The sequence below is a fragment of the Tenrec ecaudatus genome, chromosome 8, assembly GCF_050624435.1.
Source record: "Tenrec ecaudatus isolate mTenEca1 chromosome 8, mTenEca1.hap1, whole genome shotgun sequence".
Taxonomy (NCBI): Eukaryota; Metazoa; Chordata; class Mammalia; order Afrosoricida; family Tenrecidae; genus Tenrec; species Tenrec ecaudatus.
This window is the reverse complement of record NC_134537.1, coordinates 44,386,358-44,401,944: the sequence shown is the minus strand read 5'-3', so window position 1 is coordinate 44,401,944 and position 15,587 is coordinate 44,386,358. Positions and strand designations below refer to the sequence as shown.

General features: G+C 51.4%; 1 protein-coding gene across 1 annotated transcript in view; it reads left to right on the top strand.

The window, feature by feature from the left end:
- The window catches only part of PDIA5 (protein disulfide isomerase family A member 5), a 102,428-nt gene extending 98,736 nt beyond the window's left edge, over window positions 1-3,692 (top strand). Inside the window, exons 16-17 of the mRNA XM_075556325.1 lie at window positions 3,029-3,163; window positions 3,459-3,692. Coding sequence (XP_075412440.1) covers window positions 3,029-3,163; window positions 3,459-3,539 — 216 coding nt within the window. The 3' untranslated portion in view covers window positions 3,540-3,692. The remainder of the gene's footprint in view (window positions 1-3,028; window positions 3,164-3,458) is intronic.
- The last annotated feature ends 11,895 nt before the right edge of the window (window positions 3,693-15,587 follow it).

The window sequence follows — 15,587 nt, the reverse complement described above, 5'->3', positions numbered from 1 at the left end:
AGGTGGCATCTGAGGGTGGCTTTGCCACTAGCTGAGCCAGCGCCCCCTCACCCCATGCCCCGCTGCAGGGATGGAGGATGGGGGATGGGTCCGTGTGGGGCTGAGGGACCTCACTAGGAATTGGTCCCTTTCAAAGGTCAAGGGACCCATTGTGGACCCTTCACTGAAGGCTGGAGAGAAAGCCTCAGACCAAGAGGAGCCCATGCTGTGCTGGTGGCAAGTGCTGCCAGAGGGGACTCGGGCACTGGGTCACGGACAGGGCACCCACAGCCCGTGCTCACCAGGGAGCCCGGCTTGAATAGAAGGTGGCCGAGGGGAAGGCTGGCAGTGTGCTCAGGCCGGGCACGGAGCTTGCTTTTTGATAGGGACCGCAGCTTCCAAAGCCCTGTGGGGCAATCGCCCTCTTTCTGTAGGACGACAGTGAGACGGAATCAGGTCTGTAGAAGGAGCCAGCGCCAGCCAGAAGTTACAGGGAGGGGCTGGACTCGGGGTTCAGCGGGCATGGTCAGCACAACTCGAGTGGGTGTGATGGGCTGACACCTGGGGGGTGGGGCACAGGCGTCAGGGTCGAGGAGAAGGGGTTTCTTTGCTTCCTGGGCTCCCATGCGCCCAGGTCCACTCCCCTCAGCAGAGAGAAGCCTCTTGTAGCAGCTGAGGAGTGTGGGCAGCCTTCTGAAGGTAGCCTTCTGGGTGTGTGGCTGGCAGCTAGATGGGGCGATTCAGAATAAGTACACATTTTTTAATTCAGTGGATTTATAAAACCATACATGCCATTGCCAACTGCTCTGGGCCATGTGTACAAATTAAATTCATAATTTAAAGTGGGTGCAGGAGGAGCAGCAGCCCGGAGCGACGCTCATCAAACACATTGGCAGGGTGGCAGATGGGGTTTGGAGGCAGGCAGTGCCCGCCCGTGCCCTCACCCCTGGGCCGGGCCCCCCCAGGGACAGCCATTCAGGAAGTGCCCTGGAAGCCTGCAGGAGCGGCCGGCTGCCCTCCCTGCAGCCAGTGCTGCCCGTGGGGATGCGGGACCCGCGCCAGCCACTCTCACGCTGACGGGAGAGGCTGGAAAGACAAACTGGAATAGACTATCTTCCGGCTTTCCTTCCCCCCCCCCCCCCACCTCCTGTCCTGTGTTGGCAGCTGATTCTGTTTCGTGGGGCTTTGTGTTTTTCTGTTTTAATTCTCTGTGGGCCATCTAGAGCAGCACTGAGCCAGCCAGTTTGCAGACTCTGCTCTAAAAAAGTGCTGCTTTTACAGGCTGTTATATAAGGAGAGGAGGGGTGGGGGCGGGAGCCCACCCGAGCCAGGGGGAGGAGGGCCTACCTGGTGCTGCCTTCTGACCCTTGGCTCACGGAACGCTAGCCCTGCACCCTCACCCTCCGACTGCTGCTGTCACTTCCTGCTGCCCGCTGAGCGACCCGGTGTCAGCAGGAGGACGCACCGCCCTCCTGGAAGATGTGGGGCACCAGCCCCCACAATCAGAGGGGTCCAAGGGGCAGGTGTGTAACTGAGGGGTAAAGTTAAAAGCATGCAATTGCTCACCTCCAGGATGGCCATGATTTCAACAGCCAGGTCTGCATAGAGAGTTCAAATATATTTCTAACCAAGGCTTATATACACTTAGGGGACGTGCGAGCCCCCCAGTCCATTGTAACAGGAAGAGGTTGTACCATAGGCATACACGCAGTAGGAGGGGACGAGATGGGGTGGGTGTGCAATGGGAAGGGGAGGTACTAGGTGTAGACATGACAAGATGGGCGGACGCTAAAGTCAAGATGGCAGCCTAACCTTGATCCTCCTTGAGTTGGCTTGACCTTGTCTTTGGGCTCTCCTTCAAGGGAACACTCCACTATCCTTATCAGAAGGGAGTGCAGGCCACCTAGGGTGGGACCGACTACAGGGTCTGATCGCCCTAGATGGCTGATAACCCACAGGGAGATGATCTTTAAGCCTTTGACCTCCAAGCGTATAGCCGTTGACCATGTGTTAGCAAGCAGCATCTTAGGTTTGGCAAATAATATGGGCGGGGGGGGGAGGGGGACGGGCAACCTGGGGAATAACCTTTCTAGATCCCTCGGAAAGAAGCAAGGTTTCTTCCCTCGTAGTTGAAGTGCCTGCTCTGTGGGAAGGTGCACGCTTTCTGTCAGGGCTGGGGGAGGCGGTCCTTACCCTTCATGCGGCATCTCCCTTCCCCATGAGCGTGGGCTCTTTGTCATCATCATCATCATTGTGTCTGGGCCGCCCCTTACCCCACACAGACCTGGCTGCCCTGATGGAACCCGATTCTCAAGGCTCCCCCAGAGCAGGAGTTAGGCTCTCCTCACTGACAGCGGGGTGGGCACGCAAGCACGTGGCCGTACCCTGTCTGGTTGAGCTTTCGCCTTGGGGTGGAAATCCGGTCCAGGAGGAGGAGTGGTCGTGACAGCAGCTGGCACTTGCTGCCGCCCCACGGGCCACCGTGCACCAGAGCCCGAGCTAATTGCGTAACTAGGTCTCAGCACCCCACTGCTGTTCTCCTCCCCGCCGTACAGCTTGGGTGGCTGGGGCGCCGAGAATCTAAGCCGGTTTTCCTTCAGCTCTAGGAGGTGGCCAGGCCCAGATCTGAACCAGGAGAACTTGACCTCCATGCTCTTCCTCTCCACCATGGTATTGCGTTGCCTCCCCAAGCAGATGCTCAGGCAGAATTGAATTCAAATATTGATCCGTGGCTCAAAGGATATTGATACGTGTTCCCACCTGCACAGAAAGCCTCCTGCCTCCACAGAAAGCCTCCTGACAGACACTTGCAAGCGGCCTTTCCTTTCATGGCCGTCACCCTCCGATGTTCAAGGGCAGGCTGAGGGCCGCCCACGCCGAGTCCTGTAACTGGCCCTGTTGGCTTTGGGAGTGAGAGCGGGCGTCTAATGCCTTGAGGGTGCTCTGTGCTGGGGATGCCTCGTGGAATTCGCTCCCAGCTCGTGGGGAGGCTGTGTGCAGAGGGGTCCGGCCTGGACACCCCCAGCTGACTCTCTCTCCGGCCCCGTAGATTGCCTGTGCTGCCATTGACTGCGTCAGAGACAAGAACCAGGACCTGTGTCAGCAGGAGGCCATCAAGGGCTACCCCACTTTCCACTACTACCACTATGGCAAGTTCGTGGAGAAGTACGACAGCGAGCGGACGGTGAGTGCGGGCCGGCGGGCCGCTGCCCGGGACTGCCCTGCTGGGGGGTGGGGCGGCAGTCCCTGAGGAGGGCGGGGGCAGGCTGCCCTGGGCACCGCGGGGCAACCACATGGGCAGGCAGGGTTTGTGGCTGTGTCCTGTCCCGTCCCCCCCCCCCCAATCAGGTGATGGCCACGCAGGCCTGTCCAGAGGGGCATGGCAGGGAGGGAATGGGAGGGTGCCTGCCCCTGCTGAGCCTCAAGACCCTTTTCTCTTCCTTTCCACCCGACCCCCCACCCCCACCCCTTCTCTTCAGGAATTGGGATTTACCAATTTTATTCGGACCCTCCGGGAGGGAGACCACGAGCGGCTGGGGAAGAAGAAGGAGGAGCTGTGACTCCTGCCTCAGAGGCAGCTTTTCCGTTACACTGTGAAGGAGGACCTGCTGTGTGCTCTCTGATTTTACACACGCGCCGAGACAGCGCTCTTTTGTAGCAGCTTATGGCCATTTTGTACAATTTTGAAATAAAATTAAACCAATTGTTTGGCAGTGTGTGGCTGGGTGCCGTTTCCCCTGGAAGGCGCTGACAGCGTCCCCGTGGCCTCGGCCTCTGCTCCGGCCAGACGATGAGCCGCTGGTGCCCGGCCCTCCCTTGTCAGTCATTTGAGAGGGTGGCGGGGAAACGGGCCCCCAGCACCCCCTGTCAGCACCACAGAGATGGGCCTGGCTATGGAGGGGACAGACTTTGAGACGCTGACGCAGATGGTAACCACACAGGAGCCTTCTCTGTGTGACAGTGAGTGCAGTGCTCTGTGGTCCCAGACTCGTTCCTCGTTTCTCTGACTGGCTTTGGCTGGCTTCTCGCCCCTTAAAGCAAATGAAGTCACCACATGAGGGTGGTCACGCTCACTGGGGCGTTGAGGCCGGGGCCGGGGGAGGCGGCACGGAAGGATCGCTGACTCTGCACACTGTGCACAAGGGACAGGGAATCAGCCCCTGCCGCCATTCCCTCCAGACCCTCACGTGGTCCCGGGGTGAGGCTCCTCGCTCTCCTGAGGCGTTACACCCCCTTCCTGACCAGTCTCTTCCTCTGCTCGATCCCCCTGTCGCTGCGTGACCAGTGCTGCTAGCAGGGGGCTGGTGCGCTAGCTGCCCCCCGGAGGTGTCCTGTGGCCCTCTCTGGCTGTCCTGACCAGCAGAGCTCCTCAGAGCCGGGGTCTGCAATCTGTACAGGACATTGTCTGCGCTGCGGTGCTTGGGACCTCTTTGTGCCCTCGTTGGGGAGGTGGGCCCCTGGAGAAGCCCTTTCTCTCCTGCCCCTGCCCCTCCCTCCCCGGGTACGTCCTGCAGCTGGATCCCACCTGGGAGGCTGGTGCCACACGGGGCCCCGGGGTCCCTCAGAGCTGGGGGGGCAGCTCCTTTCTGCAAAGAAGAGGTTTTGAGAGCCCTTGTTCTGATCATTTCCATCACCTCAGTCAACTCACCTCCCTGCCACCTATCTCAGCCCCCGTGTCTCCTCCTAAGCGCCCATGTCCTCAAAAGGAACCCACAGACTTTCCTCAGGACGTCGTCTCAAAGAAAAAAAGCACACTTCTTTTTTCATTTTTCGCCAAGTTTTTATTGTAGGTGGGGGTTTACATTTCACACCAGCAACTTGGAATTCAACCGTTGAAAACATAAATTCCCAAACTTGGTTGCCCTAACATCCCTCTTTTTTTTCCTAATTATTTTATTGGGGCCTCGTACAACTCTTACCACAATCCACACATCCGTCCGTTGGGTCAAGCACAGTTGTACACTTGTTGCCATCATCATTCTCAAAACATTTCCTTTATTCTTGAGCCCTTGGTATCAGCTCCTCATTTCCCCCCCTCCCTTCTTCTCTCATGAACCCTTGATAATTTATAAATTATTATTTTGTCATGCCTTACACTAACCGATGGTTCTCTTCACCCACTTTTCTGTTGTCCATCCCCCAGGGAGGAGGTTATATGTAGATCCTTGTAATTGGTTCCCCCTCTCTATCCCACCTTCCCTCCACCCTCCTGGTATCCCCACTCTCGGCACTGGTCCTGAAGGGATCATCGTCCTGGACTCCCTGTGTTTCCAGTTCCTATCTGCACCAGTGTCCATGCTCTGGTCTAGCCGGATTTGTGGGGTAGATGTTGAGTCAGGCATAGGTGGGGGCATCAGGAACAGCCTGACCTGCCCTTGATAGACGAGATGGCTAGCTTCCAAAGGGCTCCAGGACAATGAGCCATCGCCTGGCCCGGAATGATCCAGACAGCATCCCACCTCGAGTTTCAGGGATGGAGACGGCTTAAGGCCCTGCAGCTCCAGCTCCTGCCTCCTCCCTTCTTGTTTACCCTCCTGACCAGCTTAAACACTTGCACTTCACCACAGACAGGCGTGACTTCTAAGCCCCAGCTCAGGGCTTCTGTCCCTTTCTCCGTTCTCCCCTTCTTCCTGGGAAGCGCGACTTCACTGGCTCCTTGCTGGAACCCGTGAATCTCGCCCGGGAGCGCAGAATAAACTCCTCTCTGGCCTGGCGTCAGTTTATCTTTGCGGCAAACCTAATAGTAGAATTGGGGTCATTATAATGGGGGGTGGGGGGTGGAGGAAGCATTAAAGAACTAAAGGAAAGTTGTGTGTTTCATCGGTGCTATACTGCACCCTGACTGGCTCTTCTCTTCCTTGTGACCCTTCTGTGAGGGGATGTCCAACTGTCTACGGTTGGGCTTTGGGTCTCCACTCCGGAAGCACACTCTTCAAGGTCATCCGAACCTTTCCTGAGCTCCTGTCCGGGCGTCAGTTCATCCTCACATGGAAGCCACGAACTTTTGCTCCTGCAAGGGGCCCCTGAGTGTGTGTGTGTGCACACATGTGTGTACATGTGTTCCCCGGACAGTTACTGGAGTATTTGTGGAAGGAAACTATGCGTGGCTTCAAAAGCAATTTTTTAAAACTTCACTTTCAAGACACTACCTGACAAAGCCCACTCCCTGACACCCCCCCATCCCACCCTGGGGTTGCCTTAAAGGCTCTGGGCTCACTTTCTGTCTGTTCCTCCAACATCAGGCTGTGGCTGCCTCTTCACTGTGCATTTCCCGGTCACTGGTCTTCAGTGCAGACTCGTTCCTCTCCCAGGCCGCTCCAGGCCTGCCCTGAAGCCCTCTGCACTGGACCCCTGCCCGTGCAGGCTGACTTCTCTGGAGGGAGGAAGCACCAATGGGGGTGGCCGTGACCTGGGTTCCAGCCTTCGTGTCAGGTGGCTTTGCTGTCGCCTCGCCTCCATCGCCCTCCCTTGGGTCACTGCTGAGCTTGTTTCAGAACGGCCTCCTGGCCCAGCAGCCCCCGTCTGCCTTCCGCAGCCAGCCTCGCCCTGCATCCCCTGCACCCTCCCAGACTGCACGGAGAGCAGCGTGCTGGCCCTGTTCTCAGGCGCCCCGGTGTAAGTGACTGGTCACTGCAGGTTAGGACTAGATGCTGTATGTACATGCGTTTACCATTTCCAGTTATTTTTCTAATATTAAGGCTCAAATACTAGCTTTAAGTCATACGTGAAACGCAGATTACTTTTATATCTCGCCAAATTTAGCTCACACCCCAAACCCTTTGTCTTCATCGTATGCTGTTCAATGCAGTAGCCATTCGCCGCACACGAGGGGGCTACAACAAGCTCGTGGAGAATTGGCATGAGAAGATAACAGGTTATTTCCCAGCAACGTTCAGAAGCTCGCTCATTGATTCCTGAATACAGGCCCTCCCCAGGTTGTGAATGGTAACCATTCCTGTGGCTTTAAGAATTCATAGGTAATGGACCTAACAGAATGTGGGAATTATCAAACAATATCATTAATATCACAGGCAAGCAACATTTTGCTGACGGTAATTCACCAACAGATGGGCGCAACGGCACAACAACAGGGAGCTGCCAGAAATTCAAGACGGATTCAGAAGAGGTCGTGGAAGCAGGGACAGCCGGACTCACGTCAGATGGCTCTTGGCTGACAGCAGAGAATACCAGGAAGAGGCTTACTTGTGGTTTATTAATTGCGCAAAGGCCTTCGACTGTGTTGATCACCACAAAGCACTGTGAAGAATGGGAAGTCCAGAACATTGTTAGGTTCATATACACAGAACAAGAGACAGTTGTTTAGACAAGAAGGGGTGGGGGGGTGCTCTACTGTATGGTTTAGAATCCCCATTGGAGCGCCTGGCTGTGTGCAGAGCAATGAACCTGAGAAGCTGGTCTCTCCGGCCTCAGGACTGGAGGAAGGCCCTGAAGGGCAGCTGACACGGCCGTGCTTGCTGGAAGGAAGAGGGCTGACTGCAGGCTTCAGTGTGGACTCCAACCCAGTGGACAGAAAACATACATCCTCACACCGGACAAGAGCATGATAAATGGAGAAATTGGACTTGTCAAGATTTCATTTCACTTGGACCCACAATCGAAGCTCGTAGACACAGCAGTCAAGAAATCGACTGAGGAATTGCATCGGGCACATTTGCACTAAAACTGACTGCCATGCAGTCGGTTCCAATCGCTGTAGCACTCTGAGACAGAACGGAACAGCCCCCTGAGGTCCCCAAGGCTGCGCATCTCCGGAAACAATGCCTTTTTGCGGACGCTGTGGCCAGGGATGCTCCCGCGTTTGCCCAGGAGGTCACTGAGGAAAACTGGACAGAAGACCACAGAAAAGCAGATGCGTTTGAAATACGGTGCTGGCCAAGAGAAGCGTAAGTCTCACAGACTGCCAGAAGAACACGCATCCGTCTTGGAGGAAGTGTGGTTGGTGAGACAGTTGCACGCACCTTGGACAAGAGAAATCAGCCAGACATCCAGCCTGGCAAAGCCGAGGGCCAGAGCAAAAAGAGGAAGGCCCTCAACGAGATAAATGGACGTCTTGGCTGCAACTAGGGGCTCGTTCAGAGCGACCACCCTGCGGCCTTCCAGGCCCGAGCGAGCTGTGGTTCTTTCTGTGGGACAGTGGGTCGCTATGAGTCTGAGCCGACTTGATGGCGGCTACAGGCCGGACCAGGTGAACACAGGTCCTTTAGCCCTTGGTGTGTGAATGGAACCCTGGTGGTCTAGGGGGTTACATGTTGGGCCACTAACTGCAAGGTGAGCAGTTCAACACCTACTCCAAGGGAGAAAGAGGAGGCTTTCTACTCCCATAAAGAGTGACAATCTCAGACACCCACTGGAACACTTTCGACTCTGTCCTAGCAAGTTACTATGGGTCAGAATTGATTTGATGGCCAAGACCCAGAACAAATATCATATCATTGTGAATGAAGGGGAGTGCGGAGTGGACACCCAAAGCCCATCTGTAGGCAACTGGACATCCCCTTACAGAACAGTCTTGGGGAAGAGACGAGCCAGTCAGGATGCAGTATAGCACCGATGAAGCATACAACTCTCCTCTATTTCAGTGATTCTCAACCTTCCTAATGCATGACCCTTTAATACAGTTCCTCATGTTGTGGTGACCCCCCAACTATAAATTTATTTTCTTTTTTTAATAGAGTTATTCTCATTGCTATTTCATAACTGTAATTTTGCAACTCTTATGAACCCCTGTGAAAGGGTTGTTCGACCCCCAAAGGGGTTGTGCCACAGGTTGAAAACCACTGCTCTAGTTCTTTAATGCTTCCTCCACCCTACTATCATGACCCCAATTTTACCTTACAGATCCAGCTATACTAGAGCATATGCAGGTACAGATAAGAGCTGGAAATACAGGGAATCCAGGACAGATAAACCTCTCAGGACCAATATTGATAGTAGCCATACCAGGGGATAAAGGTGGAACCTTTATCACAAAGATCTACATATAAACACCCCCCCCTGGGGGATGGACAACAGAAAAGTAGGTGAAGGGAGACTTCGGTCAGTTTGAGACATGAAAGAATAATTTATAAATGTCCAAAGGTTCATGAGGAAGGAGGGTGGGGGAGAAGGGGGGAAATGAGAAGCTGATACCAAGGGCTCAAGTAGAAAGCAAATGTTCTGAGAATGATGATGGCAACAAATGTACAAATGTGCTTGACACAATGGATGGATGGATTGTGATAAGAGTTATATGAACCCCCAATAAAATGATTTAAAAAAAAAGAACTGACTTGATGGCAGGGAATTGTTTTTTGTTTGTTTTTTAGGGGTTGGTTTGTTGAATCCTTTCAAAATAAGGACAAGTTTACATAGCGTGAAAGAGCAGTTAGGGATTGGTCAGTGACTGCCCGTCCTTGACATTGGTGACTACAACGGAGGAGGGAGGGAGTGGTCATCTATGTAACTTCATCACATACAAGTCTGTGTCACCCCCGCACCCCAAACAGGGTCTACAGTATTCATCACTGCAAGTCTCTTTGACGCTAGTCCTTTATCATCATGCCCATTACGCCTCTCCCTGCCAGCCCTAACCCCTGGCAGCCTCTAACCTGTTTTCTGAGAATGTTATGTAAATAGGAAGGGCGATCTGCTTGTGCGATGGATTAGTCATTAGACTGTTAGCTGCAAGGTCAGCAGTTCAAACCTACCTAGTGGCTCCCTAGAAGAAAGATGCTGTCTGATCCTGTAACGGTTTAGTCTCAGAAACCCCAGAGAGGGTCAGCTTGATGGCAGTGGGTAGACACCTGGAGGCCTGGTGGCGTAGTGGTAACACCTGGGGCTGCCATCCGGAAGGTCAGAGGGTTGCAGCCACTATCCTCCTGGAAGGAGACCGATGGAGCTTTGTGCTCCCATAAAGAGTCGTATTCTGGGGAGCCGACTGGTGCAGATCTGACATATCCTGCAGAGTAGCTCAGAATCTGAGTGGCCATCCGCTCGATGGCCGTGAGTCAGTAAGTATGTAGTGTATGACATTGAAAAAAACGTGTGAATCAAGTGAAGGTTTGCAGAGCACATCAAAGTTTTACCTCCAGCAGTTCACACACATCCTGATTCAACTCACCCTCTGCGCTCCCCTCAATGGACCACCGTAGAGCCCGTTTTCTCGCCCCGTGTCCTACAGCCATGCCTCCTCCTTCCCAAATCCTCTGAACTCTGTCCTTGGGAAAATGACCTTTCGATCTGAAAGGTTGGTTGTTCTACCAGGTGGGTGAGCTCAGCTCCAGACCTTCTGAAGGGTGAAGACCCAACCACCTATATCCTACCAGTAAATGTGATTTCACACTCTCTTCCACAATTGCCTCCCTGAGGGGGTCCCCGTCAGAGCAGTTGGCATTGGTAGCTGGGCACCATCTAGTTCTGTCCTGATTCCACGGTCCAGTGGTCCATTGGAGTCATTGCTTTTGTGCATCTTTTGATTTTCATGACTCTTCTTTCCACTGGAGGTCATGATGCTGAGCGAGCTAATATACGAGACTACTGTGATTAAAAGTCAAGCAGAGATTTTCACCCTGAAAAAGGCATTCTTTGATGGTGACCAGGGGTGGGAAGGCAAAGGAGGGAGAGAAAGTCAGGAGCTAAAGAGTAGATAAGTGTTAACTTGGGTGAAGGGGAAGATTCTACAGCACAGGAGGGAGATTAGGGACAAGTGACGGAGCCAAGTGAGCTGGGTTGGCTTCTCTAGCGAAGCAAAGCCAGTGATGCTCATGGATAGGAAGACATCAAGAAATGGCTTCTTCAGAAGTACGTAAATCCAGTCTGGCTCAAGTCAGGCTGCTGACTTGGGGCAGCTGACAAACAGGAAGTAGGATGATGAAGCGAGACAGGGGGGGCACAGGTGGGTGGATGCAGAAGTCCAAAGTGGGCGGAAAGAATCCCCTGTCGGTAGCACTCAGAAGGCTCCTGAGAATCAGATAACACAACAGAGCAAGGATGCAGATGTAAGACCCAGCTCCAGCAGCGAAGAGCCCAAGAGAATCCCACTCTGCTCCATCTCTCTCTCTCTCTTACACAAAAAAGGCTTGTGACACCAAGAAAGTGTCATCAGACTATGACTCATCTGAGAGGTTGGCTCCACCCCGACCCTTACCCAGGAGGGTCTAGGGGACATAATCCCTACCATCCCAGCACGGGACGTCACTAGGGAGTCTGTGAGAGTTAAAGACCACAGAGGCAAACACTGTGGCATACACAATCCTGCAGGAGCAGTGATCCACAAGTACACGGGCTGCACAGGTTTGGGGAGAGTTGGAGTTTACCTATGATTGTGTGCTTGACAGAGACTATTTGCATATGTTTACATACGTGTGTTGCAAATACACCCAAGAGTGTGGTGAAACACACAGGGGAGAAAGTTATTTAGACTCGGGGAACAGGACCACAGTCTCGGGAAACACCAGTCAGTTGGCATGACACAGTTCACAATTCACAGTCCCACATCCTGCTTTGGTGATTCTGTAAGCATATGACCTTTTGAGACTGCCTCTGCCCACCCCCTACCATTCCCCTGGGGGCATGTACGAGCAGTTTCATTATTTTACTGCTGAGTATTTTACATTATTTTACTTCTGAGGTACGGAGGTGCCACAGTTACTGCACCATTTACAGGGTGAGGACCACTGTGGTCGATCCCAGGTCCGCGCCAGGAGTCCTCATGTACCAGCTTTTGTTATTATATGTTTCATTTTTCTGGGACAAATACCAGAGAGTCCAATTGCTGGACCCGATGGTAAGTTTATGTGTAGCTCCCCACCAGCAATGTAAGAACCAGTCTCTCTCTATCCTTATCAGCAGTTGATGTTTTCACTTTTTTATATTAGCTGTTAAAGTAGGAGTTTAGCCACAGTAGTTGGATGATTTTATATCAACTTGAGTTTGTATGAAGGTGTAGGGGTGGAGTCTAACCTGTCAATCAGGTCACAGACTGACGGTGCCTCCTTGGGGGTGTGCTCTTCCTATTAGGGAGAAACTGGGAACTGCCCACCCCCCTCGCTCTGTTACTTTGCCTTGCCTTCCTGTGTGCCGAGACTCTGCTTCCCTACGGGGGTGGGGGGCATGTGGGCTTCCAACCCTAAGAGCAGTCAGTGCCTGCCATGTTTCCCTTGACCTTGGATCCACATGACCCTGCATCCACCAGCCTGTGATTGTCCTGTCTCCTGCTTCACTTGTCTGCATCATCAACCTGAAACTGTGTGCGTCTGAAGAGGACCTGGCTTGCATCAGACTCAAGGACTTGGGTTGGACTGCCTGGGACACTTTCTTGATATAAAATTACCTCTTGATATAAAGCTCTTTCCTATACATATATGAATGCCTCTGATTTTGTTTCTCTAGACAACCCCACCCAACACAATAGTGGCATCTCACTGTGGGCTCAAGTCCCTAATGGTTGACCATATTGGGTATTTTTCCCATGTGCTTATTAAATGGACCCCTGACAGCATAGTGGGTTACACGTTGGGCTGCTCAGTGCAGGTCAGCAGTTTGAAACCACCAGCTGCTCTGAGAGAGAAAGACGACACTTTGTACTCCCATCACAATTGACAGTCTAGGAAGCCCACAGGGCAGCCCTGCCCTGCCCTAGCAAGGTGCTATGAGTTGGAATTAACTAGATGGCACTGAGTAATTGCATACTTTCATCAGTGAGATGTCTCTTGGGATCTTTTCCCGTTTCCTATTGGTTTCTGATTTTGAGTTCTCTGTGTGTATAGATACCCGTCCAGCCAGTGACCAAATCTTACCTCCCAGTGTTTTCATCCTCTTTCAGAGAGTCATTGTAACTATTTTTGATGAAGTCACCTATATCGATTTGTTTTGTTTTTCTTAGTTCTAAATTTATATCAGGTCAAGGCTCACTTTTTGGCCTATGAATATCCAACAGTTCCATCTCCATATGTGGGAAAGGCTATCCTTCCACTGACTTGCTTTTAAATTGTCATCAGAAACCCTCTGGTCATCCTGTGTGGTCTGTTTCAGAGTTCTCTATTCTGTTCCGTTTTCGTTGGGGGAGCCTCACCCCCACGGTCTCACAGAGAGCAAGCAAGTCTTGAACTGGGTTGAGGGCTTCCTTCCTCTTGGCCTTTTCTTTTTTCCGCTGGTATCGTTCCCCCAGTCCCTTTGTCTCTTCATACACGTTTCCGTATTAAGGAGAAAGCTTCCATGTCAAAGGGAACCGACTGTGGAGCTTTCCAAGGGACAGACAAGGGAAGGTAGATAAAGCAACGGGGTCAGCAAACTGTGACTCTCGGGTCATAGTCACCTCTTTCTGAACTTACACGTGGCTCTGAAGTAAAATTGAAAACACAGCCACCATAGTTTCACTTAAGGGAAACTATTCAGATGACAGGGGTTTCATCTGTTTGTGACAATATATGTATGACAATCATTTCTCGGCCTTTTGGCTAAGATCCAGTGTAGAAAAATATATTTATGAGGAAATAAGTCACCAGAACCCCCCCCCCGTGTAAAATTGAGGTGGGGAGGAAAGTGCTCATTGCACAGAGTGCTTGAAGAGAGGAGGACAGATGATCAAAGGCATCCATCTGACCCACACAGTTAAAACTTTGTCAGTAGACCACCCCTATGATGCTAGCTGGACCTGCTCTGGCTTCCAAAGTTTTCTGTATTTTTGGTTTGTATTGTGTTGTTTCGTTTTTGTTTGTGTATAGTAGGGTGTATCTCAGAGGTGTTATGTCAATGGAGGTTTCCCTCTTGAAGTGGTGTTACTTGTTTTTCCATTTTTCCGTAGATGTAACCCAGGATTGATGAACTTATAGAGCAGTGCTTCTCAACCTGTGGGTCGCTACCCCTTTGGGGGTCAAATGAACCGATTCATAGCAGTAGCAAAATGACAGCAATGAAGTAGCACCGAAAATAATTTTATGGTTGGGGGTCATCACAACATGAGGAACTGTATTAAAGGGTGGTGGCATGAGGAAGGTTGAGAACAACTGCTATAGAGAGGGCAAGTAGAATAAGGGGTTCGGGGGGTACCATGGTGGTGGCAGGGCAAATGGAGATGATGTCAAGGAGTTCATGTAGCAAAACTATGGAAACTGATTGTGGTAGCAATTGTACAATTCTACTCCATGTGATTAAATTAAACAATATGTGTATTAAATCCCAATCAATAACACGTTTAAAAATTAAATTTAAAAATATAATTGTGAGCTACAGGACTGGCTCTTCCATCTCTAAAGTTTGCCAACCTGCTGGTTTTACCTGGGTTGTAATGGAAGACAGTCCCCAAGAGGGAGTGGGCAAAAGGGAACTACCTTGGTCAAAATGCAAACTCACCGCCATCATGTTGATTTTGACTTAGAGTAACCTCACAGAACCGAGTGGACTGGCACCTGTGGGCTTCTGGAGCTGTACAGCCTCGTCTTTGTCTCTCTGAGAACTTAGTGTGTTTGAACCATTAACCTTGTAGTTAGCAGCCCATCTCATACCCCACTACACCACCAGAGCTCCTTACATCAGTTAATTAAAAAAGCAAAAACTTACTGCTAACAAGTCAAATATGACTCATTACAGCCCAATAGGACAGGATGGAACTGCTCCTTGGGTTTGCGAAACTTTATCTCTTTACGGGAGTAGGGAGTAGAAAGTCCTATTTAATAAACTATAGCATCCCCCTTCAAAGTGTCTGGTAGTTTTGAACTGCTGACATTATGATTAACAGCCCAATGAATGATCCACTAAACCATGAAGGCTATAGCAGCTAATAGGGGTTTAAAAAAAAAAACAAAACCCCACCAACCTGTTTTTTTCTCTGCCTACTAGGTGCAGTATAAGTATGCAACTCCTTCCTACCTAATGAAATGGTGTGTCCAGATGAGAGCCGGCCAGCCCAGGGACAGCTGTGAGCCCCTTGTTCCAGAGAGCAGAGCTCAGTTAATCGAGTCTGAAATTTTAGGCTCGCTGTCAGCAAACATTGCCAAGAATTCTTCACACTACGCACTGAAAAGACCAATCCTTGACAGATAATTTTCATTGCTGGTTTTCAACTATGTTGGCTAATGAACTCGATGCATGTGTTATAAAGAACTTCAAAACTCACCAGAATATACGAAGAATTTAAATCACTCAAAAACCTGCTACTCATCATTCCCCACAACAGACTGTGGTGTGTGAGCTCCACCAGCCCACCCCCAACCCCCTACAAAAAATGAAGTTATGGTTTTGTAAGTTTTTTTGAAGTTTACAAAAAATATTTGGAGCTTTTTCTTGTGTCACTAGACATTCTTCCTCCATATAAATTAAAAACACTAAGTGGTCATATTTTTCAACCTTGGCACTGTTGACACTTGGATGTAATTATTCCTGGTGGGGGCCACCCTGCACATTGTGGTGTTCAGCAGGATTCCTAGCTTCCACCTACTCTTCCAGGAACGTTCCCTGTTGTGACAACCAAAGTCTCTGAATTTGGCCGAATGCTGGGGATGAAACCCCAGTATATGTCCTGGAATCCCCAGTCTGTGTAATTTTTCACAAAAGGCCCCTTGAGAACCACTGCTGCATCAGCGCCATGGTTTGCTCACAAGTCTTGTTTG